At 47.4% G+C, this 13424-nt stretch overlaps 1 protein-coding gene across 5 annotated transcripts in view; it reads left to right on the top strand.

The window, feature by feature from the left end:
• Positions 1-360: 360 nt before the first annotated feature.
• The window catches only part of Cabin1 (calcineurin binding protein 1), a 112064-nt gene continuing 99000 nt past the window's right edge, over positions 361-13424 (top strand). For 2 of the 5 annotated variants that reach the window (XM_027394215.2, XM_027394219.2), the window contains exons 1-9: positions 362-672; positions 5750-5824; positions 6441-6533; positions 6940-7053; positions 8079-8213; positions 8946-9126; positions 10242-10371; positions 11392-11541; positions 12747-13033. In XM_027394215.2, the coding sequence (XP_027250016.1) occupies positions 5822-5824; positions 6441-6533; positions 6940-7053; positions 8079-8213; positions 8946-9126; positions 10242-10371; positions 11392-11541; positions 12747-13033 (1093 nt within the window). In that variant the 5' untranslated portion in view covers positions 362-672; positions 5750-5821. Of the gene's footprint in view, positions 673-753; positions 916-5749; positions 5825-6440; positions 6534-6939; positions 7054-8078; positions 8214-8945; positions 9127-10241; positions 10372-11391; positions 11542-12746; positions 13034-13424 lie in introns of all 5 variants that reach the window. The other 3 variants (XM_027394216.2, XM_027394217.2, XM_027394218.2) reach the window with 3 other exon arrangements.

Here is a 13424-nt window from a genome sequence, read left to right on the forward strand (position 1 = left end):
AATGAGATCTGGTGTCCTCTTCTGGCCTGCAGGCATACATGCAGACAGAACACTGTGTACATAATAAATAAATAAATAAATAAATAAATAAATAAATAAATAAAAAATATTAAAAATATTCATTAAAAAAATCTGTTGAGTCCTGCAAGAGCTCAGGACTCTTGAACCGTAACAGCAGCGGGCCCCCCCAACTCTGTGATCTGCGGGGATCACAGAGACACAGCGCGCAGGGCGCCGGCCAATCCGCTCAGACGGCCAGGAGGCGCGAGCGCTCGCGTCGATTGGCCGACACAGCCGGCACTCCAGCCAACGAGAGCGTTCCTTGTTGAGCGCGCGGCGCAGGGGAGTCTGGGTGCTCCGGCGGTTGCCGTGGAGACGCCGGGCGAGTTCCGGGGAGTAGGGTTTGCGGGTGGCCCCGGGATGCGCGCCCAGCTGCGGTGAGCGCGAGGAGGCGGAACCACGCGACAAGGCCGCGGCTCTCCGCATCCCCGACAGCCGCGGGGCCGAAGCCAGACCCGAGACCCGCCCGGGCCTTCTGCCCATGCCGGCTCCTCCGCGCGACTCCCGCCGTCGCCGCCGCCCCGAGGTGCCCCGGGTGGGTCACTGTGACCGCGGCGCGAAGCCACCCGTCTGTGTGCGTCCTTTCGTTCACCTTCACGGCCGCCCGGCGAGGTGAGTGCGGGGTCTACGCGGGTGGAGACGGAGGCCGAGGGAAGGTTTTTTTCACAGTGTTTTTTTTTTTTTTTTTTGAAGTTACAGCAGCGGCTTTACACCCCGCTGCAAACCCTTCCGCTGACAGCCTCCCCGGCGGTGGCCGGTGGACGGATGGACCTCACCTGGCAGGCACTCCCGGTGTCCGCACCTGTGGGTTCCGGAGGCTGCTGAACTCCCCAAGACTTGACTTGTTAGTAGGACGTGAGTGTGGATGTTTAGAAACAGAATTTGGAACGGTCTCCTGCCGGAGCTGGCGAACCCTAGCCAATGTGTTGATATGTAGTCGTAACATGTAGATTTAGTAAGAATGGCAATACTTTTAGCCCTGTTTTAGATTAGGGTGGCTATACTCTGGATGCCTGTGAGTGCAAAGGCAAACCTAGTCTACATAGCGAGTTCCAGGACGGCTAGAGCCACATAGTGAGACCCTGTCTCGAGCTTCCCCCGCCCCCAAAGATTGCCAGCCTTCTAGACCTCATTAGGCCCCGCCATGTGTTATCACTGGGTGACAGTGCTGAGGAGCTTAAGTTCTTTATCATACGACATTGGGCCATGGAAACTGTACCGTCATAGTTTATGGTTGTATGCATCGATTTTTATATTAATCTTTAGATGGCTTTAATTATTTTTTTTTTAATTTTAAATATTTTTAGGTTTGTTTGTTTGTTTTTGGGTTTTTCGAGACAGGGTTTCCCTATGGCTTTGGAGGCTGTCCTGGAACTAGTTCTTGTAGTTCTTGTAGGCTGGTCTCAAACTCACAGAGAGCCACCTGGCTCTGCCTCTCCAGTGCTGGGATTAAAGGCGTGCACCACCAACGCCTCGCCGTTTGTATTTTTTTTTCAAAGCAAGTTTTCTCTGTGTAGCCCTGGCCGATCTAGAACTCATTCTGTCAACCAAGCTGGCCTTGAACTCAAATCCATCTACCTCTGCCTCCCGATGTAAGGATTCAGGCATTATGCTGGTCTGCACATCACCTGGCAGAATGCATTCAGGCAGTACCCTGGTCATCCCAGGTGCAAAGGACACCTTTAAAAGGAAGATCTACGCCCACCTAAGCTCTTTGCCTCTGTCCCTCTGTCTTCCGATGTTCCCCTGGGGCAGACAGGGTTTCTCTGTGGCTTTGGAGGCTGTCCTGGAACTAGCTCTTGTAGACCAGGCTGGTCTTGAACTCACAGAGATCCTCCTGCCTCTGCCTCCCGAGTGCTGGGATTAAAGGCGTGCGCCACCGAAGCCCGGCATTTTCATACCCATTCTTAAACCTCAGTGTGCTTTTCCTGTTCTCATTGTTGGCTGGTCATCCTAATGCAATAGTGAGTAGTAGCAGAGATGGTGGCCATCCTGCTTTATTCCTGTTTGTAACGTTTCTCCATTAAATACTATTTTGGCTTTAGGACCAAGGTATTTATATCTTATCATGACAAGAAGCTCTCCTTCAGTTCCCATTTTCTTCAAGTGTTTTTCTTGTTCATAGGTATTGAATTTTGTTAGGTGTTTTTAATCTAAAAAAGTTAATTTGTTTTAAGACATCTGTGTGTAGCTGCTTGTCTGTATCTGCATTATGAGCATACAGTACCTGGAGAGGCCAGAAGAGGGCACTGGATCCCTAGAACTGGGTTACAGGTGGTTGTGAGCCCCGATATATGAGCTGAACCTGGGTTCTCAGCAAGGGCTGCCAGTGCTTTTAAGTGCTACGCTGTCTCTTTATGGACATAATTGTATGACTTTTAACATGCTTTAATCATGTTTTCACTTTTATATTTTGTTATATTTATTTTAGTTTGATTTACTTTTTTAATTAATTTTTTCATTTATTTTACATCCCAACCATAGTTTCCCCTCTCTCCTCTCCTCCTGACCCTCCCCCCCCTCCACTCCTCCTGTTTCTATTCAGAAAGGGCAGGCTTCCCATGGGTGTCAACAAAGCTTACCTAGAAGTTTTTTTGTTACTTTTCTCACTAAACTTGGAACTTGTCAGTAGTTGGCTGGCCATAGAGCTCCAGGGATCTTCGTCTTTGTTCCCTAGTTCTAGACTTGTAGATGCAGCCAGGGGCTGTGAGCTGAGGGCCTCATGTTTGCACAGCAGCCACTTTATCAACGGAGTCGTCTTCTCCCTTAGTTACAGGCTTTGTTCAGAACTATCTTGGTTTTAAGAATGTTTATGGAAAGTGTGTGTGTGTGTGTGTGTGTGTGTGTGTGTGTGTGTGTGTGTGTGTGTGTGTACTTGCTATAGTAAAGATGTGAAGCCTAGAGGACAACCTTGGGTGTTGGTCCTTGCCTTTCATCCTCCTCCCCTTTTAAATTAAAATGATTATTGGGGCCAGAGAGATTCCTCAAAGGTTAAGAGCATTGGCTATCTTCCAGAAAACCCAGATTAGATTTCCCATCACATACATAGCAGCAAACAGCTGCCTGTAACTCCAGTCTCAGGGGATCTGATGTCCTTTCTGGCCTCTGCAGACACCAGGCACACATGTAGCACACAGATATAAATACATAAAATAAATAAGAATTTAAAATATTGTTATGTGCATGATGTTTGTGTGTGGAGATTAGAGTATACATTTTGGCATTGGTTCTCTCCTTCTACCTCTGTGGACTCCAGGGATTGTACCAGGGTTGTAAGGCTTACATGGCAAGCGCCTTTACCTGCTGAGCCGTCTCTCCATCCCAGTTTAGTGTGCGTGCATGCATCCTTGTATACACATGGCGCAGCACACATTCGGAGGTCAGAGGACAGCTCTGCAGAGGTTTTTCTCTTCCACGTTTATGTGGGTTCTGGAGATTGAACTCAGGTTGTCAAGCTTGTGCATTTCCCTGAGTGATTTCCCTGGCCCTTCTCTTTGTTTTGAAATCAGGGTCTCTTGTTCACTGCTGTGTACACCAGGCTAGCTGGTCTGTGAACTTCAGGGCATCTCCTGTCTCCACCTCTCATCTTGCTATGGGAGCACTAGGTCTTGGACATACGATTTCTTATCTTTAGTTAATGTGTGTGGCTGTGTATATATATGCACATGGGTCGAGTGGGGTGGGGGTGGCCCCCGCTGGAGGCCAGAAAAGGATGTTGCATTATCTAGACTTACAGGTGGTTGTGAGTTGCCTGATAAGGGTATTGGGAACTGAGCTTGTACTCTGCAAGAGCTAAGTGATCTTCAGTGCTGAACCATCTCTCCAGTCCAGCTCTATCATCTCTTAACCCTGTTCCATTGGGAACCAGATTTCAAACCACAGAACTCTCTAGGTAACCCTTCTCTGTTTTGAGCATACTATGTCAGAAACATAGATGCTAATGTTTGTCTTTCTACAGCCCTAAAACAACAATAATAAAGTAATAATAGAATAACAAATTCACAAGGTATGGCAAAGGAGCTCCTCCACCCCTCATCAGAAGAAAAGAGTAAACAAACACTGGGTGCAGTGCCCCAGTTCCTACTTCATTCATGTGAAATATCCAGGTTGTTAGAAAATCATCATGGTTTTAGCTATGCACAAACAGTAGTCTCTGGTGCTGGCTACTTCAGAGTACCCTGAATCCAGAGGAGTGGAGTGGATTCTCTCTCTCTCTCTCTCTCTCTCTCTCTCTCTCTCTCTCTCTCTCTCTCTCTCAATGGAGTGGATTCTCTTCTCTCTCTCTCTCTCTCTCTCTCTCTCTCTCTCTGTCTCTCTCTCTCTCACACACACACACACACACACACACACACGCACACGCACACGCACACGCACACGCACATGCACACACACACTCACACTTAACACTCACTCCTCCTTCCCTCCCTCTCCAGAATTGCTGTCAGGGGTAAGAGGCCACAGCGGAGTTGAGGTTTCCGAGGTCCTGAGAAGTGGGGGAGCTGGTGGAAATGCAGATCGTGACCCACCTCTGGGGAGGCTGTTGTGAGTCAAACTGCTGCTGGCTGTGGGTTTGAGAGCAGAGCTGCAGGTTTGAGTCCATTGGCAGAGGGGAAAGGGCAACACTGGGGCCAGATGATCAAATGGGCAGATGGAGAGCAGCTAGCACAGGCAGCAGCGGGCGGGTAGCTTCTGTGTCAGCAGCTGGGACATAGCTGAGCTGAAGCTTCTGGGAAAGTTGGGAGTTGCTTGCCCGTCAGCCCTGATGCACACACACACACACCAGACGGTTGGATGATAGGTGGGTGGGCTGTTGCCAACACAGTGCTAGCTGTCCACCTCTTTGCTTAGTCTGGCATGTCTAGTAAGTTGTTGGGCCTAGTTTTCCTGATATAATTTTAATATGCCCATGTGCTCCCACAATCCCAGTTCACCCAATAAACTTATAGAATGGCAACCTTTTTACTTTTTACTCCTAGGAATAAGTCATTTATCAGTCTGTGCTGTGTGGGCGGCTGGTTCACATGTCCACCATGTACATCGTCATCCTCCATTCTCAAAATGGAGTCTCTGAGGGCAAGGCCCAGCCTGGAGAACCAGAATTTTACACGATACAGACTCAGAGCAAGCAGGGCACTGCCTGATCTCAACATTCTCCCTTCCTGCCAGTTCATTCTGTCTATGCCACATACGTCACATAACTGGAACAATGTTGACCTTTTTTGCATGTGTCATCTTTTATTTAGCCTAGTTTTACAGGTTCCTTCCTGTAGTGTATATCAGAATGTCATTCTTTTATGAATAGACAGTGTTGTTCCATGGACTTTCCCCATTTTATTTGCCCATCAGTTTCTCCACCTTTTATCTCTTAGGAATAATGCTGCTATGTCCATTCATGAGCAAGTTTTGTTGTGGACATGTTTTCTTCTGAGTTAATGCATAGGAGTAGAACTTCCAGATCACATGCTAATTCTGTTTAGCATTTAGAGGTCTGCCAGTGTGTTTCCATAGGGGCTGTTTTATATTCCCAGGAACAACAAATGAAGTTCTAATAGCACCACACCCTTGCCACCCCATCACCTTTTACAGCCTTCAAACTGGTTTGCCTTCCTCATTTCTAAGACACAGGTGGGCCCTAGCACTGTGCTGTTCCTGGCTTTTCTTGAACCCCCTGGTCCTGTTTCCTTTTTAGGGGACTGTGGACTGGCACACTCTCTACCAGTGATGGGAAGTGATCCTCCGTGGTGGTGCTGAATCTCTGAATATGGTAAGATCTTATGTCTGCCTAAGTTGTTGGTGACAGTGTTGTCATTTTGCTCCTTGGGGTAAGGGACATTTTTCTTGTGCAGCTGGTACACCTGTGGGTAAGGATCCTGACTGGCTGTTCCTTGTAGCGCTTCAATCACATCTGTAGGAAAGACACAGGATTGACATGGTTCATTGTGATCGTTATTCTTTTTTCTTTTTTGTTTTTTTTCGAGACAGGGTTTCTCAGTGTAACAGCTCTGGCTGTCTTGGAACTCACTCTATAGATAGGCAGGCCTTGAACTCACCAAGGTCCACCTGCTTCTGCCTCCCAAGTGCTGGGATAAAGGCATGCGCCACCATGCCTAGCTGGGATTGTTATTCTAACACACAGGTCTTTTACTGTGTTAAGTAGAAGCTGGGTGCCCTCAGCCTCTGTTCATTTTGTGGTGGACAGTATCCAGGGTTGACTTTCCATTCTGACTGGCATCATCCCACAGACAAATTCTTATTCTAGTTTTTCCTCTGGGTGGCTGTTGGTGGCTCATTCCTCCATAGTTTTTCATAGTAGCCCAAAATGTGTTGGAAGCAGGATTGTATTCCTCTGAGCATTGTGCTGTTTCTCTGAACATTTCCAGATTCGAATTGCAGCCTTAAATGCCAGCTCCACAGTTGAGGATGACCATGAAGGAAGCTTCAGAGGCCACAAAGCCCAGACAAAGGAGGCCCAGGTATGTACTCCAAAGCCTTCCTCAGAGGAGCCCTTGCTGCTTATATAAGTGAGTCCAGGCATCTCCATGGGGTTCTCAGGGGAACTTTCACTGTGCTGATGTCTGGCTCCACCTCATGTTGAGCTTGTCTCACTTGGGAGATAGCCATGCTGAAGAGCTCCATACTCTGCTCTTGTGTTGCTGCCTCTTGCCTCCTTCTATGGTGCCTGCATCTCTGTGTGTGTGCCTGAAAGGGACTCTTTCCCAGTGGTGAGGTCTGGACACTGAGCAGTCATATCTCCTTTGCTCTCGAGGCTGTGGCTGACAGTTCACTTGGCAGGGACTCATAGCCTTCCCTCTAAAACATTTTTGGTTTAAAAGGATCAACTTGAGTGTGGTGTGAAACATCTCATATCTTGGTTTGCAGGAAGCAGAGGCTTTTGCCTTATACCACAAGGCCCTGGACCTACAGAAACATGACAGATTTGAGGAGTCTGCCAAGGCCTACCATGAACTCCTGGAGGCGCGCCTGCTGCGGGAGGTGAGGTACTGGGATGCTGGGCTGTGTTTTTTGAGACAGAGTCTCACTTTGAAGTCCAGGCTAGCCTGAAACTCTGGGTTCTCCTGGATCCTGAGATTGCAAGAATGGAACAACCTACCCAGTGCTTTTCACTGTCTGGGTCTTGTTTTGCACACATGTACATGTGTGTATGCATGTGTGTTTGGTTTTAGTTTTTTCTTTTTGAGACAGGATCTCATGAAAGCCATGCTAGTCTTGAACTTGCTGTGTAGCCAAAGCTAGCCTTGAACTGACTGCCCTACCCTACTTCCTGAGTGCTGAGTGCAGGTCAGCCTGGAATTCTCTGTGTAGACAGGTTGCCCTTTGACAGAATTCTGCCTGCCGCTGCCTCCTCAATGCTGTGATTAACGTCATGTGCCACCACACCTGGCTCTGACAGTAGTTTTTATTCAGTGATATCTTGGAAGAGTAAATGTTTTTAAGGCATTGCTATAAAAGCAGCGGTGAAGTAACTTTTTATGTTAAAGATGTTTATAATCCTTATACTGTTTGATCTCATGTTCACATTTGCTATCCAGGCTAGGAATTGCTGTCCTTTTATTATAGAGTTCACTGACAGTAGCTGTTTAGTTGGAATACCTTGTGGGTGGCTGTGTGATGATCCAGAGTCAGGAGCTTCTCCTCCTGGGGCAAAGCTTAGGTTCTGGCTGCTCACCCCAGGAAGCCTCTTCACACTTGCCCCTGAATAGGGGGACTGGCTGGGCTTTTTTGTCAGAACTGATAGATGTTACCAGCTCCACTAAGCAGCCCAGGTACAGCAGCAGAGGTGGAGAGGGGTCTCTTGTCTTCCTTGATTACCAAATTTCTGCTTCATGGTGGTTTGGCCTTTCTTTGTATGATTGGAGCTATTTGGTCTCCCAAAAATTTCCCAGGTGAGGTGGACTGGGCTGTCTCAAGCAGTATCTGGCCTGGAAACCAGGTTTCTTGTTGATTGCTTGATGAAGCTGTAGGGTCATGGCGTCACTTCTGCTTCTGTTTTCTCTCAGGCAGTTTCATCTGGAGATGAGAAAGAAGGGTTGAAACACCCTGGACTGATACTGAAATATTCTACATATAAGAACCTGGCCCAGCTGGCAGCCCAACGAGAAGATCTGGAGACAGCCATGGAATTCTATTTGGAGGTATGGAGTTGGTACTACTCAAATATCCATTTACAAAATTGATAAATTGGATGTGATATGGTCTTGTTGACTGAAAGAAGGATTTGTAGTGGTGTCCCATCAAGAGATATTATTGAGTGCAGAAAGGCCAGAAAAGCAGGGCTAGGGACTGGGATGGGCTTCAGTGCAGAGGACTATATGTGACATTTTCTACCATCAGTACACATGTGACTGTAGGTGACTTATTTAATCCAGCCAAACATCCAGGTCTATACCAATGTGTAATAGGAGGAAAAAAGGGTAAAGCTGGGCATAGTGGTACATACTAAACCAAGCAGTGGAGGGCTGAGGCTGGAGGATCACATAGCAAGTTTGGAGCAAAGCAAACAAATTGGTGCATTTTTAGGTATGAAGACCAGATCCTGACACCTGTATTCAGTGGTGTTTTTGAGACGGTGTTCCACTGTGTAACAGCCCTGGCTGTCCTGGAACTGGCTCTGTAGACTAGGCTGGCCTCTGCCTCCCAGTGCTCCTGGCCTCATGTAGCTTTTTATGTGTCTTTTGTCTGGGTCTTGGAAACATGTTACTCCAGGAAAGTGAACCAGCTTTATTATAAGCAGCCACACTGTCTTGACTTCTCCCTGGGTAATTTGAATGGCTGGGCCAATGCTTTGTCCTTTTGTTGCCACTTTGCTTGCTCAGTGAGAAATCTAATTAAGTGCATATTGTACCCTCTGCTTATACTGCTTCTAGGCAGTGATGCTAGATTCCACAGACGTCAACCTTTGGTATAAAATTGGACACGTGGCCCTGAGGCTCATCCGGCTTCCTCTGGCTCGCCATGCTTTTGAGGAAGGGCTTCGATGTAATCCTGACCACTGGCCCTGCTTGGACAATCTCATCACTGTTTTATACACCCTCAGTGATTACACAAGTGAGTCGGGACAGATGAGAGAGGTTGACTTGGGTAAGCTGGTAGCAAAATTTATTAGTTCTGCCAAACTGAGGAAGAATGGAGATGTTTTTACATACTTGCTTAATTCTGTTTTCCTTTCTTCATTAACCAGATGCTTGTAAGTATAGAGTAAGGTAACAGTAATGTATTCTCTAAAGGATTCCCCTTTTCCTCTGTGCAACGTCCTATCTTTTTGGGTTGTCCTTTTTTTTTTGGATAAAAAGTCTCCTGTGTCACCTAGGCTAATCTTAAACTCCAAAGGCCTGTCACATTGAGTGACATAATGGGAGACATTTATTTTCCTGGCTTAGGCTAGGAAGTCTAAGATCAGGGTGCCAGCAGATTGGTGCCTGGTCGTGGCTTCTGTGTTTCCACCTCTTGTAGCTTTACTTGATGGGGTGGAGTTAGAAAACGAGAGGGAAGGTGAGCCCACTTCATGTGTGTGTGATACAAGAGGTATAATTTATCCTGAAGCAACATTCTTCTCTACCCATGGGCCTAGCCGCATTGTTTATGTGCTCCAAAATATAATGGTGGGATATTTGTAGAATAAACCTTCCCTTGTCTATCCCCAAAGTGAGAAATAGAAAAAAAAAAGGGGGGGGGAGTGAAAAGTTCCAGGTAAACTCAGAACTTAGTAAGGTAAATTTCATTAGGTCTTTAGGTTCAGTAATGTCTTTGGTTTGATGCTCTTGTCCTCTAGGTCCACTGGGTGGCAGTGTCACTCTCATAGCTGAGATGGCCAGATATTTTGAAGGATATTGGCCAATAGCTAATCACTGTGAGCTCTTTAGATTTTTTTTTTTTTTTGCAGCAGTTATTAAATATGGAATCACGGGGTCAAGGCTGTACAGTAAAGTCATACAGTCTGTTTGCTTCTGGCACCAGCTGTCCTATTCACCTGCAAGTGTGTGTTCTGGTGCATTCTTGATATTGTAGTCTCAGCTGTAGTCGTTACTAATTAAGTTGGGTAAGATGCTAGCTCAACATTATTGTGCATTTTAGTTCCACAGTGGGAGCATTTTCCTGGTGTTAACTGGAAGGCTAGAGTTGTGAAAGCAGTCTTAGCTTCTAACCTGTTTCTTTCCTGCTAGCTTGTCTGTACTTCATCTGCAAAGCACTGGAGAAAGACTGCCAATACAGCAAAGGCCTGGTCCTCAAGGAGAAGATTTTTGAAGAGCAGCCTTGTCTCCGGAAGGACTCACTCCGAATGTTTCTCAAATGGTAAGGCCTGCATCTTCTCACCAATGTGGCTGGTAAACACTAGGAGCATCCTTCGTCCCCCTCTCTGTCCTGATCTGTGTGCCTTCGGAGTCTCTGAACTCCAGGGCTCCATCACCTGTGCTGTCCTCACTCATCCACTAGGTCACTCTGACCTTCCCGTTTGTTGCTTGGTGGGGTTAGATGATAGGGATTGAATTCACGGTGCAGCCCCCGCCAAGATTTTGTCCTCAGTACTGCCCCAGTCTTGTGCCACCTCTGCCATACCTCCAGCAAAGCTCATTCCTACCTGCGTCACCCAGAGGCCTTTGCAGCCTGGGCTCTTCCATCTCTCTCCCTTTACTTCCTGTTTTTCTCTCTCAGATTCCTTTGTTAGAGCTGCCCCGGGTGCCTGGCACATTCCTACCTGGCCTCCTTGTCTCCATCCTCTCTCTTTGAACCTGTGGCTGTGTTAATCTCCTCTGCTGCTCCTTGTCTCAGGCTCTGCTTTCCATAAGCCTACCCCTGTGCTCTGGAATGTCTTAGTGAACTAATGTTACTAGGGAGACTGTTAAGTCTCTTGAGTGGCTTTAGTGGAGTAGTCCTGCTGGAGGTACCAGGACAATCTGAGCACACTTACAGGTATTGCATCATCTCGGGCTGTGGGTGGTCACCTGAGACCTTTCTGTATTTTGGAAGCACCATTGATTTTGGTGAACATAATTTGTCTAATGACTTTGTTGGAACAGACAGTCGAGGCTTTTCCTATGGCTTTTCAGATACAAAGGTGATACTATTAATACATATGAAAACTCTTTGTCCTGTTGTGAATTGTGGAACAAAGGCTTTTGTGATCGCCAGTGTTTGTGGGTATACGAATGTTGATAACTACCTATTGGAGGTCAGAGTCACATTGTAATTTATGTTCAGCAAGAATCAATTACTGATCAAAGGGTAGTAACTTAAATGTACCTCTGTCTGTAAAATTTGAGCATTGGCTCTAGCATTAACACTGTAATTTCCTCCTGTCTTGTACACTTTTAGTGACATGTCAATTCACGATGTGTCAGTGAGTGCAGCAGAGACACAGGCCATTGTGGAGGAGGCTCTGGGGCTTCGGAAGAAGAGGCAAGCGCTGATTGTGCGGGAGAAGGAACCAGACCTGAAGCTAGTGCAGCCAATTCCTTTCTTCACGTAGGTTATCTGGTTTCTCTAGGGATACTGGGTTGGCTGGTAACATACTCCCTGTACAGGAGGGAGAGACCCCAGGTCAGATCCGGGGTTGGAGGTAGGAGTAAGGCTGGTGCGCAATGGCTGGAGAGCTGGAGGCATGTGCCTACTTGCAGGCTGCTACAAGCAGGTTAGCTCTCGTAAGCGTGCCCAGTGAGTTGCTCTCTCCAAGCACTAGGAATGTCCCAGTCCTGCTCAGTCTTCTCTACTGAGAAGGGGAAAGAACACTAATAGACGGCAGCCATCAACCAGGAGAGAGAACCTGGCACCCTGGAGTTTGTCACAGGTGCAGACTCTCCTGGTTGTTGAATCTGTGTTCATATCAGGGCCAAATGACCTCTAAGATGTGTAAGATGGGCCTCAGCATAACCCTTGTGAGCCCTGAAATGTGTAAGAGGGCCTTTCCCTCCTGGATGGGAGAGCTGATATTGACGGCCCACTGGAGCTGGGATAGTTTAGCACTGTAGTAAGCTTTGGCATTTAATTTTTGCTTTAAAAATTCTGGTGTTATGGACAAGCTCATATCTGAAATCCCAGAACTTAGGAGGCCGAAGTGTGTGTGTGTGTGTGTGTGTGTGTGTGTGTGTGTGTGGTGCATTAATTTCCAGACTGGACTGTACTTCATAGTGAGTTTGAGGCCAGCTGGGGCTACATAATGAGACTGCCTCAAGCATACATACGGACACACACATTCTGCCATTAAATCTTGAGTCTTTAAATTTAGCATGTCCTGGCATCAGTATAATCCTAACCTTTTGCCAGTCAGTGACCTTACTCAAGAGTTGTTGCCACTGTGGTGTAGAGCACTTGTGGCCCTTCATAGAACTCCTGGTGCTGACAGTTGGGTGACCTTGGGGACATTACATGCTATTGCTTAAAAACTGGGGACAGCACCCCTCTTTTGTAGGAGGTGGCGTAGTGGAATAGAACACTAGGGGTCTTTGCTGGGGTGAGACACAGGTAGTCACTGCATCTGCTTTGGCTTTGGCTTCTCTACTGCAGCGCATGTTGAAGTCAACACTTTGTTGGCTATGATAGTGAGAAAATGCTGATTGCCTTCTCCCTGCTCTATCGAGGTCACAGCTCTGGGAATAGTTCTGCTGAATCTATACAGGCAAGTTGGCCTCTGTGACAGGTGCTAACCAGGTGTGGTGGCCTTTTCTTTGTAGGTGGAAGTGCCTTGGAGAGAGTTTACTGGCCATGTATAATCACCTCACCACTTGTGAACCCCCAAGGCCCAGCCTTGGCAAGAGGATTGATCTGTCTGACTACCAGGATCCCAACCAGCTACTAGCATCCTCTGCAGTGGTTACACCAGTCAGTGTGGTCCAGCCAAGTCCTGTTAGCACCAACCCAACTGTTGCTGTGGCTGAGCCTGTGCTGTCCTATACATCAGTGACCACAGCCAGCTTCCCACTGCACAGTCCTGGCCTTCTGGACACAAGTGCTCCCATGGGTGAGTAGACCTTGTGAAGCCACATTCTGGAGAGCCTGTATGTGTTGAGCCCAGCAGGAACAAGAGTGGGGACGTTGGCATCCCCAGGGAATACATCACAAGACATACATCATTTACGGGAAAGGCATCATGCTGGTCCTTGTGGCCTAGGTGAAATGAGTACCCCAACCTTGTAAAAAACTGGTCAGCCTGGCCCCAGAGCTACAACAGAAGCATTGACACTCAGGGGATGGGACTCTGGATGTAGCTCCTTGGCAGATTCCCTTCCCAACTGCTAAGTCTTTGCCTAGAAGTTCCTCTCCCTCTTATGATGTGACCTGTTTGTCCTTGCTCCTGGTCATGCTTTCTTGCTAGATGCATGCATTCTGAGTTCGTTGACCTTAGAAACAAT

The sequence above is a fragment of the Cricetulus griseus genome, assembly GCF_003668045.3.
Source record: "Cricetulus griseus strain 17A/GY chromosome 1 unlocalized genomic scaffold, alternate assembly CriGri-PICRH-1.0 chr1_0, whole genome shotgun sequence".
In the NCBI taxonomy this organism is placed as follows: Eukaryota; Metazoa; Chordata; class Mammalia; order Rodentia; family Cricetidae; genus Cricetulus; species Cricetulus griseus.